At 42.5% G+C, this 20,066-nt stretch overlaps 1 protein-coding gene across 1 annotated transcript; it reads right to left on the bottom strand.

Annotated features, from left to right (window-relative positions):
- Window positions 1-761: 761 nt before the first annotated feature.
- Window positions 762-19,418, bottom strand: LOC129834263 (transmembrane protein 138-like). Its single transcript, XM_055899102.1, has 5 exons — window positions 19,279-19,418; window positions 11,619-12,279; window positions 11,202-11,373; window positions 2,171-2,246; window positions 762-1,799 (listed from the first exon to the last, which is right to left on the bottom strand). Exons 2-5 carry the CDS (start codon window positions 11,810-11,812, stop codon window positions 1,681-1,683), a joined length of 561 nt encoding a protein of 186 aa, XP_055755077.1. The 5' UTR covers window positions 11,813-12,279; window positions 19,279-19,418; the 3' UTR covers window positions 762-1,680.
- Between the last annotated feature and the right edge of the window lie 648 nt (window positions 19,419-20,066).

Here is a 20,066-nt window from a genome sequence, read left to right as displayed (position 1 = left end):
GTGCCAGAAGCGAGACATTTCCCTGGCAAATTTTTTCTAGTCAGGGTGTATGGGGAGAGCGGGGAGAGGACAATAAGTAGACCAGAGCCATTGGTCTCACACGGGAAAGCATACTCAGGGAACACCCACTTACACAGAAAGGAACATTGACCATTTTTTCCAATGGTAAACTCCCTGAGTAAGACATCTTGGTTTATCCACCATCCTTGCTGACACCTTCATAAACACATGGCCTGAGGTGACATCACTGCTGTCAAAAACACTGGCCTGTGGATTGTAGGCTAAAGACTAAATCCCTGATTAATCCCAGGTATAAAAATAGATCCGTCTGTGGCTTCTTGAAAGCAAGCATGCGTACTGTGTATTGGTGTGTATTTTTACTGTCAAGCACTATTTATGGGGTGGATTAGGAGAGATGTGGTGATAAATTGACTGACACATCCAGTTTTACCTTCAGTAATATATAGACTGACGTAGGTCTTTAGTCCCCTATTCTGAGACATATTGTATCTGCACAGCATATATTCTATTCACCCAAATTGTTTTTGGAGATTTTGCATGCATATGACTGTTTAACAGTTTGTCTTTTTCCATCTGTTAATCCAGTGGGTTTACATCAATGCAATGACTGCATAGGGTCATAAGAATAAGGTAAGCTCAGTCACAATGCTGAGAGCTTGTGACGTAAATTGATGTGTCACAAATGTGTGCTTATGCTGAGCGCATGTGTGTGCATACTGAGCACAGACACGGTTTATCAGTTTATGTACTGTCTGGGTTTTGTTTAATACATTTGTACAAAAAGCAGGAAAAAAGTAAGCATTTTAAAACACATAAAACATTATTGGTTTTTCTTTTCCAGTCATCTTCACAAGAAAATCTGGCACACAAACTCACAAATCATTCCACATGAAAAACAACACATAATAATTACATTGATAGATGACACAGACAAACCTTGTTTCAAAGTGTGAAAAAAATATAACTTGTTGTGTCAATGTCACATCAAACTATGAGTTCCCACATGTTAGCATCAAAGTCATCTTGGTATAACATTCTGTCCATTAATCAAGGCCCTAAACCAGTTTGCCTGTACATCTGGCTTGATCTGTAAAGTGGCTTGCTGTATCCAAGCAGAATCTAATTTTTGACCCTCCTTGTTAAAGTTGTCCCATGTCTGATAGAGCACAGAGGTCTTCCCTCTGGTTTCCCCCTCCATATTAGCTCAGGCCTGTGCACTGAAGCGTCTATTTCAGCTCTGCACGCACTGTAGCAGTGTCTCTCTGTGTCCTGTAGCAGTGTCTCCCTGTGTCCTGTAGCAGTGCCTCTCTGTGTCCTGTAGCAGTGTCTCTCTGTGTCCTGTAGCAGTGTCTCTCTGTGTCCTGTAGCAGTGTCTCTCTGTGTCCTGTAGCAGTGTCTCTCTGTGTCCTGTAGCAGTGTCTCTCTGTGTCCTGTAGCAGTGTCTCTCTGTGTCCTGTAGCAGTGTCTCTCTGTGCCCTGTAGCAGTGTCTCTCTGTGTCCTGTAGCAGTGTCTCTCTGTGTCCTGTAGCAGTGTCTCTCTGTGTCCTGTAGCAGTGTCTCTCTGTGTCCTGTAGCAGTGTCTCTCTGTGTCCGCGGGACGGGGAGGGGTTTATTTTGGATCTGTCCATACCAGTTTCATGTCCACACACTGCTCTTTGCTCACTGGCGGGCCCTGGCATTGGCAAAGGCGTCTCTGAGCCAAGGCGAGTCTTCATAGAGCCGAGGGTCACCCAGGTACTCTGTGGTGCGCTTGTAGAAGTAGTAGTACAACACGGACGCTGCACACAAACACACATCACACGCCAATGAAATACTGAAGTCATTTGGTTTTGAAACAGAAAAGACAACAAACAATAAATCCTCTTAACCAATTAGGAGATAAAGGGAATGAAAATCAGACCCATATGGCACTCAAGGGTCAACTTGGTACCTATCTACTACGCTATATCAATAAACAGTATGAGAGCTGGGTGTGCGTGTGTTTGTGCATGGCTGATGTAGTACTACCCACCTTCAATAAGTATTTGCCATGTAGCACTGATCTCCACCTTATTTGATTCAATGAAGGCACCCAAGATGGATTGCGTTTCAGGCCTAAAAGGTTTCCTAAAATGCGTTTCAGTAAGTGTGTGATCAAAGACAGCCTCACCTATTCTTTGGAAGACAAAAAGCACTTGGAGACCATCAGTCCACACATAGCGGTTTGATTTTAGCCAGCGTAGATTCTGCAGAGATAGACACAACCCAATACACCATACAGTTTGAGGGATAGCATTCTTTCACTAAAACATATAATAAACCATAATTTGATAGTAAATTACAATACACATGTAATAAACGATTCGGAGGCCTACAGAAAACTTGAAGCCATTAAGCTCGTCAAGGACTCTGGTCAACTGAGCCACGGACTATTCACTCCATTACCACCTTGCAAGCGGTATCGGAGCATCGGGTCTCAGAACAACAGGCTTTGAGACAGCTACGACCACCGGGCCATCAGACTGCTGAACAGCTAATCCTAGCTGTCTGCCTGCACAGACTGCACCTTAGAGACTATTTTCACCTCAAAGATGATCTGCACTTTAGAGATTATTTGCACTGATTACCCACACATCCAACCCTTACAAAAAACGTACACACAAACACATCCATAAACACACACACTTGACATTTGTACATTTGAGTCATTTAGCAGACACTCTTATCCAGAGTGACATACAGTTAGTGATGGGACAGCCACATATGGTGGGACAATCACATATCTCAGTCATATCTCAATCATAGTAAATACATTTTACCTCAATAAAGTAGCTAATCACAAAGTCGGTGCTAGTAGGGGGGGGGGGGGGGGGGAGAAAGTCAAGTGCGAGTGCCATAGGCGGAAATCCCAGGGGGGACGGGGGGGACACGACCCCCCCATCTTGGGAAAAATATGATTTGTCCCCCCCAATATATCACTGTAAACATAACTATGTAATTTCAATAATATTAATAATACGCAATGAAAGCACTTGTGCTGATTATAGACACTTAATAGCGCATTTAAATTTCAAAAGATTGCGACCCCCCCCGCCCTTTGCCTCACAATGGTTTGATCCACTGCCAGTTCTTTAGCTGGCAAGGTAATAGAGAGTTCGTATCTACTGTCCGAAAGGGACATGTACGTAACTGACGTGAGGTTAATCCAATCAATCCATAGCAGGTCCATAGCAATGTTATTTATTTATTTTTATGTTGGCAGGGTTCACACACTAGGGGAATTTGCAGAGCTAGCGCGCAAACTAAAGCAAACATTAACTATCAAGCTAGCTAGTACCTATTCCATTTATGTGGCGTCGTCAAAGATGGAATCTTTGCTATCGTCAGTTTATTCCAAGATCAGCATGCAGCTGTAGTGCTTCGACGTCCCTGTGATAAGGTTAGCAATAAACTGAAGTCCAAACTGAACAGAACAGAACTACACTCTCTTCTACCATTGTCTTAAATATATATAATGGTCTCGTTGCAAAAGATAAATTGTCGCTAGTGAACTTTTTTTATTTTATTTTATTTCACCTTTATTTAACCAGGTAGCAAAGATTATAGCAAACACACAGAAACGGAATTGGTGCTCGCTAGCTTTACAAATTCAGCTATTGTTGGAAGCCAGCCAATATGAAACAAACTATTTAAATTACAAAAGGTTGCAGCATGTGTTGTGTAAATGTGTGTGTGTGCAGCTAGGCCAGCCAGCCAGCCAGGTAGAAAAATGGCAGAAAAAAGTAAGAAGACGGACATCAGAGTATTTGTCAGTACACCAAAACGCATAGTAAGAACTCTAGTATCCTAATATCTCAAAGACTAGTTGATAAAATGTTCATAAGAAAGAAGTGAAATGCTAATGGAAATGTTTCACAATGATGTCATTAGGCAGAGCAGGCAACAGATGGCACACAGACAGCAGAGTTGGGGACAGATTGGCAGACAAGCTCCATATACAAGCTCCAAGGTGGCTTAGCAGTTCAGACGTCTTTTCCGTATTGTCTTGTCGTGTCCTGTATATATATATATATTTACACCTTTTCTTCACATATCTTTTATTTATTTTATTATCCAAGAACTCAACTACAAAAGCTTTCCTGCAAAAGCTTTCCTGCAACCCGCTTCACCAATTACAATAAGTATTATTTATCTCAATCTGAAAATCCATCGTGGAAGATAGCCAGGGGCTAATTCAGAAGCTAGCCTGATAGCTAACCAGAAGCTACTCCGATAGCTAGCCAGAAGCTAATCTGTAGCTGCCCCGAAATTAGCCGGTTTGCTAGCTAGCGTTGGTGTTTCAGCTGCCCACGTTTTGCGGTCATCAGCTATTCCTTTAGCTCGATAATCTACCGGCACTTTTGTGCAACGCGACTCGGACCGGAGCATTCCGGGACTTTTTTTTCTCTCAGTTTCCCCGGATTCCAACCGCAGGCTCTGGACACTTGCACCTTGATTTCGCAGCTAGCTAGCTGCATACCGTGTGACTATTGGCTTACGTCGACCCCGGAGCAAACTCAAATCATGCTGGAGCTAGCCAGCTGAGGAGTTCCATCACCATCCGGACCCGTTTCTTTTGTTGCTGCTGCAGATACGGAACCCCACCGGGCCTTCACGACTGACTGCCGACGTTATCTGCCCGAGGGATTTATCCAACCGGCAAATCCGTCCCGACGTTACCTGAACGCTCACCTGATGCCCGCTAATCGTTAGCTGTCCTATCGGCTGCTATCTGAACAAAACCCCACTACACGGAACCTACCGACGGAAACGCACGAGGTATCTACAAACAGACCTCCATCCTATGCTGCTACCGATAGCCATATACCCGGCCAGCTGTCTGGATCGCCACGACCCCAACCAACCTCTACTCACTGGACCCTTACTGATCACTCGATTAAGCATGCCTCTCCTTAATGTAAATATGCCTTGTCCATTGCTGTTCTGGTTAGTGTTTATTGGCTTATTTCACTGTAGAGATTCTAGCCCTGCTCTCTATACCATATCCAACCTATCAGCTCCACCACCCACATATGCGATGACATCACCTGGTTTCAATGATGTTTCTAGAGACAAGATCTCTCTCATCATCACTCAATACCTAGGTTTACCTCCACTGTATTCACATCCTACCATACCTTTGTCTGTACATTATTCCTTTAAACTATTTTATCGCCCCCAGAAACTTCCTTTTACTCTCTGCTCTAGTAGCTCTAGGCGACCAATTCTCATAGCTTTTAGCCGTACCATTATCCTACTTCTCCTCTGTTCCTCTGGTGATGTAGAGCTGAATCCAGGCCCTGCAGTACCTGGCTCCACTCCTATTCCCCAGGCGCTCTCTTTTGATGACTTCTGTAACCGTAATAGCCTTGGCTTCATGCATGTTAACATTAGAAGCCTCCTCCCTAAGTTTGTTTTGTTCACTGCTTTAGCACACTCTACCAACCCGGATGTTTTAGCCGTGTCTGAATCCTGGCTTAGAAAGACCACCAAAAATTCAGACATTTTTATCCCCAATTACAATATTTTCAGACAAGATAGAACGGCCAAAGGGGGCGGTGTTGCAATCTACTGCAAAGACTGCCTGCAGAGTTCTGTTATACTATCCAGGTCTGTTCCCAAACAATTTAAACTTCTACTTTTAAAAATCCACCTCTCTAAAAACAAGTCTCTCACCGTTGCCGCCTGCTATAGACCACCCTCTGCCCCCAGCTGTGCTCTGGACACTATATGTGAACTGATTGCCCCCCATCTATCTTCAGAGCTCGTGCTGCTAGGCGACCTAAATTTGAACATGCTCAACACCCCAGCCACCCTACAATCTAAGCTTGATGCCCTCAATCTCACACAAATTATCAATGAACCTACCAGGTACCACCCCAATTCCGTAAACACGGGTACCCTCATAGATATCATCCTAACAAACTTGCCCTCCAAATACACCTCTGCTGTTTTCAACCAAGATCTCAGCGATCACTGCCTCATTGCCTGCATCCGTAATGGGTCAGCGGTCAAACGACCTCCACTCATCACTGTCAAACGCTCCCTGAAACACTTCAGCGAGCAGGCCTTCCTAATCGACCTGGCCGGGATATCCTGGAAGGATATTGATCTCATCCCGTCAGTAGAGGATGCCTGGTCATTTTTTAAAAATGCCTTCCTCACCATCTTGAATAAGCATGCCCCATTCAAGAAATTTAGAACCAGGAACAGATATAGCCCTTGGTTCTCTCCTGACCTGACTGCCCTTAACCATCAGAAAAACATCCTATGGCGTTCTGCATTAGCATCGAACAGCTCCCGTGATATGCAACTTTTCAGGGAAGCCAGAAACCAATATACACAGGCAGTTAGAACAGCCAAGGCTAGCTTTTTCAAGCAGAAATTTGCTTCCTGCAACACAAATTCAAAAAAGTTCTGGGACACCGTAAAGTCCATGGAGAATAAGAACACCTCCTCCCAGCTTCCAACCGCTCTGAAGATAGGAAACACTGTCACCACCGACAAATCCACTATAATTGAGAATTTCAATAAGCATTTTTCTACGGCTGGCCATGCTTTCCACCTGGCTACCCCTACCCCGGACAACAGCACTGCCCTCCCCTCTGCTACTCGCCCAAGCCTTCCCCATTTCTCTTTCTCCCAAATTCAGTCAGCTGATGTTCTTAATGAGCTGCAAAATCTGGACCCTTACAAATCAGCCGGGCTAGATAATCTGGACCCTTTCTTTCTAAAACTATCTGCTGAAATTGTTGCCACCCCTATTACTAGCCTCTTCAACCTCTCTTTCGTGTCGTCTGAGATCCCCAAAGATTGGAAAGCAGCTGCGGTTATCCCCCTCTTCAAAGGGGGGGACACCCTTGACCCTAACTGCTACAGACCTATATCTATCCTACCCTGCCTTTCTAAGGTCTTCGAAAGCCAAGTCAACAATTAGATTACCGACCATTTCGAATCACACCACACCTTCTCCGCTATGCAATCTGGTTTCAGAGCTGGTCATGGGTGCACCTCAGCCACGCTCAAGGTCATAAACGATATCGTAACCGCCATCGATAGGAAACAATACTGTGCAGCCGTATTCATTGACCTGGCCAAGGCTTTTGACTCTGTCAATCACCACATCCTCATTGGCAGACTCGACAGCCTTGGTTTCTCTAATGATTGCCGCCTGGTTCACCAACTACTTCTCTGATAGAGTTCAGTGTGTCAAATCGGAGGGTCTGTTGTCCGGGCCTCTGGCAGTCTCTATGGGGGTGCCACAGGGTTCAATTCTTGGACCGACTCTCTTCTCTGTTTACATCAATGATGTCGCTCTTGCTGCTGGTGATTCTCTGATCCACCTCTACGCAGACGACACTATTCTGTATACTTCTGGCCCTTCTTTTGACACTGTGTTAACAACCCTCCAGGCGAGCTTCAATGCCATACAACTCTCCTTCCGTGGCCTCCAACTGCTCTTAAATACAAGTAAAACCAAATGCATGCTCTTCAACCGATCGCTGCCTGCTCCTGCCCGCCTGTCCAACATCACTACTTTGGACGGCTCTGACTTAGAATATGTGGACAACTACAAATACCTAGGTGTCTGGTTAGACTGTAAACTCTCCTTCCAGACCCACATCAAACATCTCCAATCCAAAGTCAAATCTAGAATTGGCTTCCTATTCCGCAACAAAGCATCCTTTACTCATGCTGCCAAACATACCCTTGTAAAACTGACCATCCTACCAATCCTCGACTTCGGTGATGTCATTTACAAAATAGCCTCCAAAACCCTACTCAATAAATTGGATGCAGTCTATCACAGTGCCATCCGTTTTGTCACCAAAGCCCCATATACTACCCACCACTGCGACCTGTACACTCTCGTTGGCTGGCCCTCGCTTCATACTCGTCGCCAAACCCACTGGTTCCAGGTCATCTACAAGACCCTGCTAGGTAAAGTCCCCCCTTATCTCAGCTCGCTGGTCACCATAGCAGCACCTACCTGTAGCACGCGCTCCAGCAGGTATATCTCTCTAGTCACCCCCAAAACCAATTCTTCCTTTGGACGCCTCTCCTTCCAGTTCTCTGCTGCCAATGACTGGAACGAACTACAAAAATCTCTGAAACTGGAAACACCTATCTCCCTCACTAGCTTTAAGCACCAGCTGTCAGAGCAGCTCATAGATTACTGCACCTGTACATAACCCATCTACAATTTAGCCCAAACAACTACCTCTTTACCTACTGTATTTATTTATTAATTTATTTTGCTCCTTTGCACCCCATTATTTCTGTCTCTACTTTGCACTTTCTTCCAATGCAAACCAACCATTCCAGTGTTTTTTAGTTTTTATTTTACTTGCTCTGTTGTACTCACTTCGCCTCCATGGCCTTTTTATATTTTATTTATTTATACATATATCTGTTTGCCTTCACCTCCCTTATCTCACCTCACTTGCTCACATTGTATATAGACTTATTTTTTTTTCACTGTATTATTGACTATATGTTTGTTTTTACTCCATGTGTAACTATGTGTTGTTGTATGTGTCGAACTGCTTTGCTTTATCTTGGCCAGGTCGCAATTGTAAATGAGAACGTGTTCTCAATTTGCCTACCTGGTTAAATAAAGGTTAAATAAAATAAATAAAATAAATAAATAAAGACAGGGAGTCTCAGGTAAGTTTGTTGAGTCTTTGTTTGGCAACATTATGAAAGGTTCTCAATTTTTTTGACTTGTAAAATAGGGACATAATTGGAAAATGCCATGGATACCCCCACTCTCAACTTAAACTGGTGACTAAACTAAGATTTGTTTACGGCAATGGTATTGCTGTTGTGATTAATTGTGTAGTTTTGGGTACCGGTAGTTAGGAGTACGGCAAACACCTTATTTATTTTCTAGGAGACAGACTGAGTCAGTTAGGGTGGTGAAAGGGAAAGAGCTAGGGAGAGAGACTTCAGAGGACAGTGTCACAGCCACGGCAGGACCAAGTGTCACCCTTGTTGCCATCAGCACCAGTATAGGGGACAGTGGCACAGCATTGTCCAGTTACCACAGTGATGGCACAAAACCATATCAGCCACACCCACAATTTATAGAACCGCAAACTCTTGCCAACAGAGTGTTGACGTTTCAAGAGAGATGGTTTCGCGATTTCCCCTGGCTACATTATAATCCATCAATAAAAGGAGTGTTGTGTTTTCACTGTAGCCAAGGGTTTTCAAGCCAGCCATCTTTTGGCCAAAGAGCTGATGCTGCCTTCATTAGTGCAGGATTTAGGAACTGGAGAAAAGGCATTGAAAAATTCACAGCACATCAAAATTGCCAAACCCACCGCCACTTTGTAATTGTAACAGCACACCAGCTAAATCCAATCAGTGTCCAGTTATGTCCAGCGCGTGGGGTAAACAGCAGGATGACGCAAGGCATTGCTTGATGAAAATTGTTAGTTCGGTGCGGCATGTAGTAAGACAGGGACAAGCCTTTAGAGGCCACACGGATGACAGTGGGAATTTATACCAGATTTTGAAATTTAGGGCAGAAGAGGATGATCCCATTTTACTGAAGTGGTTAACAGAGCGTACCACAATGTACACAGGCCCCAAAGCACAGAATGAAATTCTGAACATCATGGCCAATAGTCATTCGAGGCATTGCAGCTGAGATTGGGTCTCTTCCGATTGTACAATTTTCATTAATTGTTGATGGTACTCAAGATGTCTCTGGTGCTGAACAGGAGAATGTCTGTCTGCGTTATGTTGACCATGACCTTGTCCCTCACAAGGAGTTTATTGGGCTATACAGGGTGTCGGAGACAACAGGCGAGGGCATTGCGAAAGTGCCAACTGATGTGTTGTTGAGGAAACCCGCAAACATATGCTCGGTTATTTTGTTCAGTAGTGTGTATAGCAGTGGTTCTCAACCTTTTTGGGGTACTGGAACCCCTGCATATTTTGAGGCAAAGCAGGCAAGGTTTTGAGCGGTCCTCAGGGACCTCCACCCCCTCTATATTATATGTAAACTTACTGGAAACCTTGTGGTACTGACTACATTCATTACACTTTTTTATTTCACGGACTCCTTGCAATTAGTCCATGGACCCCTGTTTGAGAACCCATGGTGTAATTGATAGTTCTTCTTTTGTTTAGTAGTTTTCAGTACACTTACAAATGATTTATTTCATGTTATTTTATTTAAAATTGCATACTTTGTGCGACATACTTGTCCATAGCTGCTGTTTGAAGAGTTGAGACACTGACTGAAGGATATTTTGGTTGATTTATTTGGGGTTTTCATTGAAGTAGTTATTTTGCTTTTAGAACTGTACTTATTTTAAGCTTTTTGTTCTTGCAAAGATATTGTAATAGACTCAGGCCAGGTGGACATATTTAATGACTATATAAATGTATCAGAAAAAGTCCAATTAAAAGGTCAATTCAATACGGAGACCAACTTTGTGATGGTTCTCAATGGAGATTCTTTTAGATGTGATCACACCATGTTCATTGTATTTATGAAAACTACACCCATACAGTGTACAGTACCATTGTCACCTACTGACCTTTCTTGATATTGCTGGTTGTAAGTATGAATACCTGCATACATACTGGACTGGTAAGGAGCACTGCTATAACTATTATTAGTAGTAGAATTATAATGATTTAAATATTTGAACAAGTTGGGAAAACCCTTCAGTTAACTACTGTACCTATCAATTATCCAGTTGTAGGAATTATGGTTCCTCAATATACATTTAACAACGTATGCTATGTGTTACAGCACTACTTTTGGTGTCCCCCTCAGGAATTGCTCTTGAGAAAATTTAATGTAATTGTCCCCTCCAAGGTTGATCTCAGATTTTCGCCCCTGGCGAGTGCAACACACACAGTCAACGCTGCTGTTCTATTAAATACCATTTATTCCACTGCTTGACCAAGTCCCTCACTGCCCACTTTATATTTGTAAATGCAGTGTAAATACAGTCCATTATTACTATGCATATTATCTCTCTTACTTGTTATTTATGACTTGACTCTTTTTGTTGTTGATATTGACTAATGTACTGCATTGAGGGAGCCAACACATAATCATTTCGCTGCACCTTTCAAACCTGCTGTAAACTGTGTATGTGACGAATAACCTTGGATTTTAAGTGACACACACAGCGTACCATGATCCAGGAGTGTAGGGAGATGCTGAGGGTCAGGTAGAGGGCAGAGAGCAGCAGCAGGGCCCTGAAGCGCTCCAGCAGCAAGGACACCAGGCCCACCTGGAACACGTAGGTGTTGAACAGCATCAGCAGAATGATGATCAGGTTAAACAGGATGGCTATGTCCTGGATACTGAGAGAGAGAGAGAGAGAGAGAGGAGCTTCCATTTAGTTACAGTTACGTTAAATGAATGAAGACACACAAATGAACACACGCACACACTGTGCTCAGGGACCAGAGTTGAGAAACACTGCTTTTTACATTGTGTCAATCCCCCTTTTCTCCCACCCTTTCTACCTCTTAAATGAAGAAGCTTTAAATAATGAATTTACATCAGAGTCTACTCCCTGGCTTTCCCATCCTTCCCCGCGTCTTACATGAAGAGCACCAGCTGGACGACGGGCGCGGCCCTCAGCAGCTCGCTGAAGGAGTTGACGAACAGGTCAAAGGTCAACAGGCTCAGCTGGATCAGCAGCACCAGGGAGTAGTTGTTGGTCTGCAGCATCTCCGGGCCGAAGGCTGGGCGCCCGGGCTGTGTGTGGCTCCGAGCAGGATCCAAGGTGGCGAACATTCACACACACATGCAGACAGGGAAACATACACACTAACTATACAGACACAGGTGCACACATGCAGAAGTGCCAGCTGCCAGCTGCCGGCTTGAGCCTCTCCACGGCAGCTTGATGTGTCCAATATATCTATTTATGTAGAGCAGATGGCGGTGCAGTGTGTTTGTTGTTCCTAATTAAGGACTATTCCACTGACTGAGGAGCTCGGAGGCCTGCTGTCGGCCAGAGACATTGGAAGAGCTCTCTGAAAATGCTATTGCTAGCTATCAGCATGTTGAAAGTGGAGCCCAGCCCAAAAGAATAGTTCCAGCCCACAGTAAAATCGTTGTAGCACACAGTTCCTTATGGCATGGTGTTAGCTTTGAACACCTACAGGCAAAGGTGACAGTCGTTTTCCAATAGGGTGTTCTACCCGCATCACCTTTCTACTGGCTGTAAATCCATTCCACAGCTACATTCAACAGAGACTCTGTAGTAGAGAAAAACAGAGTGAGCAGAGAGTAAACAATATACAGTGGTAAAAAAATAAATCATCAGTAATACCTTAAACAGCAGAATGAAATTATACAGGTAGAGTTTATATATATATATATATATATATATATATATATATATATATATATATATATATATATATATATATATATATATATATATATATATATATATATATATATATATATATATATATATATATATATAGATATAGATATATAGATATATAGATATATAGATATATAGATATATATACACACTGCTCAAAAAAATAAAGGGAACACTTAAACAACACAATGTAACTCCAAGTCAATCACACTTCTGTGAAATCAAACTGTCCACTTAAGAAGCAACACTGATTGACAATAAATTTCACATGCTGTTGTGCAAATGGAATAGACAAAAGGTGGAAATTATAGGCAATTAGCAAGACACCCCCCAAAACAGGAGTGATTCTGCAGGTGGTGACCACAGACCACTTTTCAGTTCCTAGTTCCTCAGTTCCCCAGTTCCTCAGTTCTCAGTCCTCGTGCTCCTAGACCTTAGTGCTGCTTTTGATACCATCGATTACCACATTCTTTTGGAGAGATTGTTAACACAAATTGGTCGACAAGTTCCGGCCTGGTTTAGATCTTATCTGTCGGAAAGATATCAGTTTGTCTCTGTGGATGGTTTGTCCTCGGACAAATCAACTGTAAATTTCGGTTTCCTCAAGGATCCATTTTAGGACCACTACTGTTTTCACTATATATTTTACCTCTTGGTGAAGTGATTCGGAAACATAATGTTAACTTTCACTGCTATGCGGACGATACACAGCTGTACATTTCGATGAAACATGGTGAAACCCCAAAATTGCCCTTCCTGGAAGCCTGTGTTTCAGACATAAGGAAGTGGATGGCGGCAAATGTTCTACTTTTAAACTCGAACAAAACAGAGATGCTTGTTCTAGGTCCCAAGAAACAAAGAGATCTTTTGTTGAATCTGACAATTAATCTTGACGGTTGTACAGTCGTCTCAAATAAAACTGTGAAGGACCTCTGCGTTACTCTGGACTCTGATATCTCTTTTGACAAACATATCAAGACTGTTTCAAGGACATCTTTTTTAACATTGCAAAAATCTGAAACTTTCTGTCCAAAAATGACGCAGAAAAATGTATCCATGCATTTGTCACTTCTAGGTTAGACTACTGCAATGCTCTACTTTCTGGATACCTGGATAAAGCACTAAATAAACTTCAGTTTAGAATCTTGACTAGAACCCCAAAATGTGATCATATTACTCCAGTGCTAGCTTATCTACACTGGCTTCCTGTTAAGGCAAGGGCTGATTAAGGTTTTACTGCTAACCTACAAAGCATTACATGGGCTTGCTCCTACCTATCTTTCTGATTTGGTCCTGCCATACATACCTACACGTACGTTACGGTCACAATACGCAGGCCTCCTTACAGTCCCTAGAATTTCTAAGCAAACAGCTGGAGGCAGGACTTTCTCCTATAGAGCTCCATTTTTTGGAATGGTCTGCTTATCCATGTGAGAGACAGAGACTCGGGCTCAAATTTTAAGTCTTTATTGAAGACTCATCTCTTCAGTAGGTCATATGATTTAGTGTCGTCTGGCCCGGGAGTGTGAAGGTGAACGGAAAGGCACTGGAGCAATGAACCGCCCTTGCCGTCTCTGCCTGGCCGGTTCCCCTCTCTCCACTGGGATTCTCTGCCTCTAACCCTATTACAGGGGCTGAGTCACTGGCTTACTGGTGCTATTCCATGCTGTCACTTGAGTGAGTTAAGTCACTGACGTGATCTTCCTGTCCGGGTCGGCGCCCACCCTTGGGTTGTGCTGTGGCGTAGATCTTCGTGGGCTATACTCGGCCTTGTCCCAGGATGGTAAGTTGGTGGTTGAAGATATCCCTCTAGTGGTGTGGGGTCTGTGCTTTGGCAAAGTGGGTGGGGTTATATCCTCCTTGCTGTCTCCAGTCCACCTGGCCGTACTGCTGCTCCAGTTTCAACTGTTCTGCCTGCGGCTATGGAACCCTGACCTGTTCACCAGACGTGCTACCTGTCCCAGACCTGCTGTTTTCAACTCTCTAGAGACAGCAGGAGCGGTAGAGATACTCTGAATGATCGGCTATGAAAAGCCAACTGACATTTACTCCTGAGGTGCTGACCTGTTGCACCCTCGACAACCACTGTGATCATTATTTGACCCTGCTGGTCATCTATGAACATTTGAACATCTTGGCCATGTTCTGTTATAATCTCCACCTGGCACAGCCAGAAGGACTGGCCACCCCTCATAGCCTGGTTCCTCTCTAGGTTTATTCCTAGGTTATGGCCTTTCTATGGAGTTTTTCCTAGCCACCGTGCTTCTACACCTGCATTGCTTGCTGTTTGGGGTTTTAGGCTGGGTTTCTGTACAGCACTTTGTGACATCAGCTTATGTAAGAAGGGCTTTATAAATACATTTGATTGATGAGGGATTAATAGTCTTGGTTGATCCAACTTTGTTTTTACATATTGTGGTGTTACACAAGGTCACTGGAGGGGAAAGACTGTTACATAGACAGGCAGGCAGTCAGGAAGGCAAGCAGGCAAATGACAGGTGTAACCCACTGAGTGGCGAAATCTTCACTGTCTGAACTATTCCCCTTCTTTACGGTCACTACCTGGTGCGTATGTCTGTTTCCCAAACACAAAAACACACATGCACACAAAGGGTTACTCAAAATAATTGATATGACTATGTTCAGTTGCGGTTTTAGGTATTAACAACATGGGCAGCCGCCCAGGGCAGCATCTTGCCGGCGGTGGCAAGATGCCAGGTTGATCTCAGGTCTCCCCACTGGAAGCCCGAGATAGGTGGAGTGGGTAATCTATCAAATAGCGCACCTCTAACTTTGTACAGTACTAATGCAATTAGTCAAATCCGTCACACTCCAAAATGCTACCAAATAAACCAGGTTCTCTTCTTTATAAGTGTGTTATTCTATTTGTGTGATATAGGATTTGTGAAATTTAGTTTTATTTGTGTTTTGTTAGCAATAGGGTAATAGTGTAATAATTCAATTTGCTTTTTTATTTGTATTTACAGTATATACTACAATTTGTTTATATTTGTCTTTGTTACTTCTTTTTTAAATTTATGAGTCTTATTTTTGTATATATTTTTATGTTTATATAGTTTTAAATGTTATGATTATTTATTTGTGTTGGTCCAAATGTCTGAATAAAAATGACAGTTAGTGCAGAATGTTGCTGAAGAGGGGGTTCACCCAGGGAGCCATACAGGCTAGAACCGCCACTGACTATGTTGCATGAACATCCAGGACAGTATTGTTGAGTGGTTCACACCGTAGGTGTGTACAATACTTTAGGTGTGCCTGATTTGGCTTTCCAGGCACAATAGCACCCATGGGATAGTTCTAAGTGCAACCCCTCCCCATCCGACACTGACACCAGGTGAGCTAAACCAAGTGCACCTAAAGTAACTGAAAAAAAAACAACAAATAGAATTGACCCAGGTCTGACTGGCACTGTCTGCCTAAACTAAGATGACTTCTTAACAGGGTTGGTTTAGGCACCACATACTGTAACTTAATTAGTAAACTGGCCCGTCTCGAAACAATTAACAAGACCTGACCTTTTGCGCCTTGTAAAAGTAACTTGTCTGGTCGGAGTGGCACAATGGCAGACTCACCGCCTCTGTCACCCGCTGGGTGTGTTACACATAGGTGAAAGGATTATGACTGTGTGTTATGCTGCCCAATGCCATGCTCACAGAAGTAAGGACAGAAGATAGGTTTTCTCCACCATATTTCTTACACCAGTTTCCCTTCAAAATCCATTAACAGAAGTGATCAAGTGCTGAAGATCATTGGGACTCAGAGAGGGTCTGCTTTATGCTATAGCATGGCCTACTGGATTAAAACCATTGACCTAGCCTAGGCCACTCCAGCTGCAGGAGTAGAGAAGCCTAAACATAACCATGACCCCATTGACCTATACATTAGTTAACCCTTTAATCATCACCTTCTGTTAAAATGTGCAACATAATGAAGATGTGGCATGTGACCTCTTACTTTACATAGTCATGACATTCAGTACAATGATACCTACAGTTTTGCTATTTAACTAGGATTTACGCTGTAGTCTTGCATTCACTCTGCCTGGGAATCAAGGCTTCAAGTGTTGTGTCCTCCAAGAGTAATAATAATGGCCACACCGGGCTATTATCTGGTCTGAGTCCTATCCATCACAGATTGACTGCTTGGCATAAATTGTGATTTAAATTGGTATGGTGCTGGCAGCAGTGGGACCAAGTTGTGTGGTGGATTTTGGAGAGATAAAGTACCAGCATATTCACAAAAATATATATTAAAAAAATATATATATAAATATAAATGCATGAGCTGAAATAAAAGATCCCAGAAATGTTTCATACTCACAAAAAGCTTATTTCTCTCAAATGTTTGAAATTTGCTTACATCCCTGTTAGTGATCATTTCTTCTTTGCCAATATAATCCATTCACCTGACAGGTGTGGTATATCAAGAAGCTAATTAAACAGCAAGATCATTACACAGGTGCACCTTGTGCTGGAGACAATAAAAGGCCACTAAAATGTGCAGTTTTGTCACACAATGCCACAGATGTCTCAAGTTTTGAGGGAGCATGCAATTGGCATGCTGACTGAAGGAATATTCACCAGAGGTGTTTCCAGCCACTTTGCACAGCCATTGAAGAGGAGTGGGTCAACATTCCACAGGCCACAATCAACAGCCTGATCAACTCTATGCGAAAGAGATGTGTCGTGCTGCTTGAGGCACGCCAGCTACTGACTGGTTAACTGATGCACTTCCCTACTTTTTTTTAAGGTATCTGTGACCAACAGATGCATATCTGTATTCCCAGTCATGTGAAATCCATAGACTAAGGCATAAGGAATTTATTTCAATTGACTGATTTCCTTATATGAACTATAACTCAGTGAAATCTTTGAAATTGCTGCGTTTATATTTTTGTTCAGTTTCATAAGCCATTTCAGCATGGTTTACCATGCCTATGACTTCACTCTACAATTGTCACTGAGGCTTCATGACCACTAACTCTATTGCCTCGATCAGACCAACAGCGTCGGTGTGTCAATGCTGCGGAAAATCTATTTGTACATTTGTAATCCAACTTTTACTGGATATGTATGCAGCAGACCCTTTTGCTACTACTTCTGTCAAATCTACACATACAATTTGATGAATCCGTTGGATATATCCAACGTATGCACTACACAGAACACAGAACTATGCAATGAAATGCTGCAAGGGCAAACACAGCGTTCCATTGAAAATGAATATACTTCTGATATACCAAAACGCAAACCCCCCCCCCCCTGTGTTTTACGCAATGCCTGGATTTGAACCTTTATTTATAGCTTTTCATGAAACTGTCTCGTATTATTTTCAGACAATTGCTTTCGTTTTGTGGTGTAATTCTCATTTCTGGATATGGCTTAAAAATACAGGATAACATTTTGCTATATCACATGATCGCGCTAAACACAGGGCCCTAGTCATATCATTCTTGGCCAGTCAAAAGTGCAGCCTATATCAGAATTGGGCTGCTTGTGTAAACGCAGAGATGTCTGCTTGTTGAGTAGACAGGCAGCGTCCACTGTCTCTGTCTCATACTGATACAATCAACCAATTATTGAGTGTTGGTGCTACTGCAGCTTGTGACAAAGCCAGGTAGAGTACTATAGTCCTTACACTTGCTGTGATGGCATCCTGTGAGCCAGCCTTCAAAAACTTCCTAATGACTCCAGATGGACTTTAATGACCTGAGATGCAATCGATTTATATATTTATAGCCTCACACTGTGGCAGGTGTGAGGTGGATTAGGACTAGTTTCACACACTGAAGACTCTAGGCCAAGCCTTGCTGGTCCGATGCGCAAACTGTTGCTATAATTGTTACCTAGTAAACTGACTCACAGTAGCATTTGAACAGTGACATAGGCTAACTTCCAATAAACTGTGCCCAGGAATAATAATAGGCTGCACTTTGTATCATCATTATAATTTTATACATACGGAAAGTTGACGCCATAAGACAAAGATTGTAATTACATATTTGATGTATTGATTTAATTTATTTTCCCTTCTGATTGGAAGATGAATAGCAACTCACCATTCAAACAACCAAACATTTGACTGTGTAAATAAGGAGCCAAAAGCTGCTGGTTACAAGCCAAAAAACAAGCCATCTAGCCAAGCCTGTTTTTGACAGTCCAACCGGCCTCACAACCGCAGACCACATGTAACCAGGCTTATGGTAGAGAAATTAACATTAAATTCTCTGGTAACAGCTCTGGTGGACATTCCTGCAGTCAGCATGTCAATTGCACACTCCCGCAAAACTTGAGACATCTGTGGGATACTGCACAATAAAAGTGGCCTTTAATTGTCCCCAGCACAAGGTGCATATGTGTAATGATAATGTTGTTTAATCAGCTTCTTGATATGCCACACCTGTCAGGTGAATGGAGGATCTTGGCAAAGGAGAAATGCTCACTAACAGGGATGTAATCAAATTTGTGCACAACATTTTAGAGAAATAAGAGTTTTGTTCATATGGAAAATGTCTGGGATTTTTTATTTCAGCTCATGAAACATGGGAACACTTTACATGTTGCATTTATATTTGTTCGATTTAGTATATTTGAGTTTGTTCGACCTACAACCTTATATTGACATTGTACCTGATAATGATGTTGTCAAGTTTTGCTTTTCGGCTTCTGCCGTGTTTTCAAAGCCTTAGCAACAAAAAGATTGTAAGGGCTAGGTAGTTAATCTCCTTAAGAAGCAACCTGACAGCTTGTTGTCTACAGGAAATGGTGAGCAGTAGTGTCAAGTTTAAGATATTCTGAAAAGCACAATATTGAAATTAAAACACATGATAAAATGAAGCTAGTACCTGAAATGTCCCTTTTTGAGATGTTGAAGATTTCTTTACGTGGCGTCTACCCACGCGTAATTCTCTCCAAATTACGCAAACTCTCCCGACCATCCACAGCACAGCAGTGCACAGACCATTTACACATACGCAACCTCCGCGTCTCCCTTGGTGACAGGTTTTTTCCGCGCTACACCCATAATAGAAGGGCGTGAATTTTTGTACTATGGAACAAACCTCTGCAGCCTTTTTCTATTGCAAACATATTGCGCTCCAAATGTAATATGAAAACAGCCTATGCCCTACTTCAACGACTCTTTTGTATTGCAACAGGAACAATTGGGCTATTATCATTTAATAGATCCAAATTAAAGTAAGATAAATAAAAGGGTATCTTCATGGGGTTTTCAAATGTGATGTGGTATTTTAAGGTCTGTTTGCGAATATCTAAAACGTAATATCCTCACATTTCAGATGACGCTGACAGTAACTTTGCATATATAGCCGACCCTATTTACAATACTACGGTAATGCATAACATGAAACCGACCCAAATGTAAACCATTGCCATCTAGTGGCAATACAACGTTTAGACTTGACGATTCGTAGGCTGTGTACAGCGTTCAAACATTGTTGCACATAGGCAATATGTTACCCCATTTCAAGTCAGTCTAATTTTACAATAAAACAAACAGTCAATCTGTCTCTTTTGAAATTAAATTAACATAGAGCATATTGATATGATATGGGATGTCAGCCTAAAGAAAAAAGAATGTGCACAAGGTCAGTCCCAATAATTATGAAGATGC

This window comes from Salvelinus fontinalis, chromosome 35 (genome assembly GCF_029448725.1).
Source record: "Salvelinus fontinalis isolate EN_2023a chromosome 35, ASM2944872v1, whole genome shotgun sequence".
Lineage (NCBI taxonomy): Eukaryota > Metazoa > Chordata > Actinopteri > Salmoniformes > Salmonidae > Salvelinus > Salvelinus fontinalis.
This window is presented reverse-complemented; position numbering and strand designations above follow the sequence as displayed.

Bases quoted from the DNA above. Each gene is read 5' to 3' on its own strand.
- LOC129834263 (XM_055899102.1), bottom strand. From the start codon at position 11,812: ATGTTCGCCACCTTGGATCCTGCTCGGAGCCACACACAGCCCGGGCGC. The intron at 2,247-11,201 runs GTACGCTGTGTG...CTATCTCTGCAG, and splicing joins CCCTACACTCCTGGATCATG to AATCTACGCTGGCTAAAATC. The intron at 1,800-2,170 runs GTGAGGCTGTCT...GTTTGTGTGCAG, and splicing joins TTTTGTCTTCCAAAGAATAG to CGTCCGTGTTGTACTACTAC.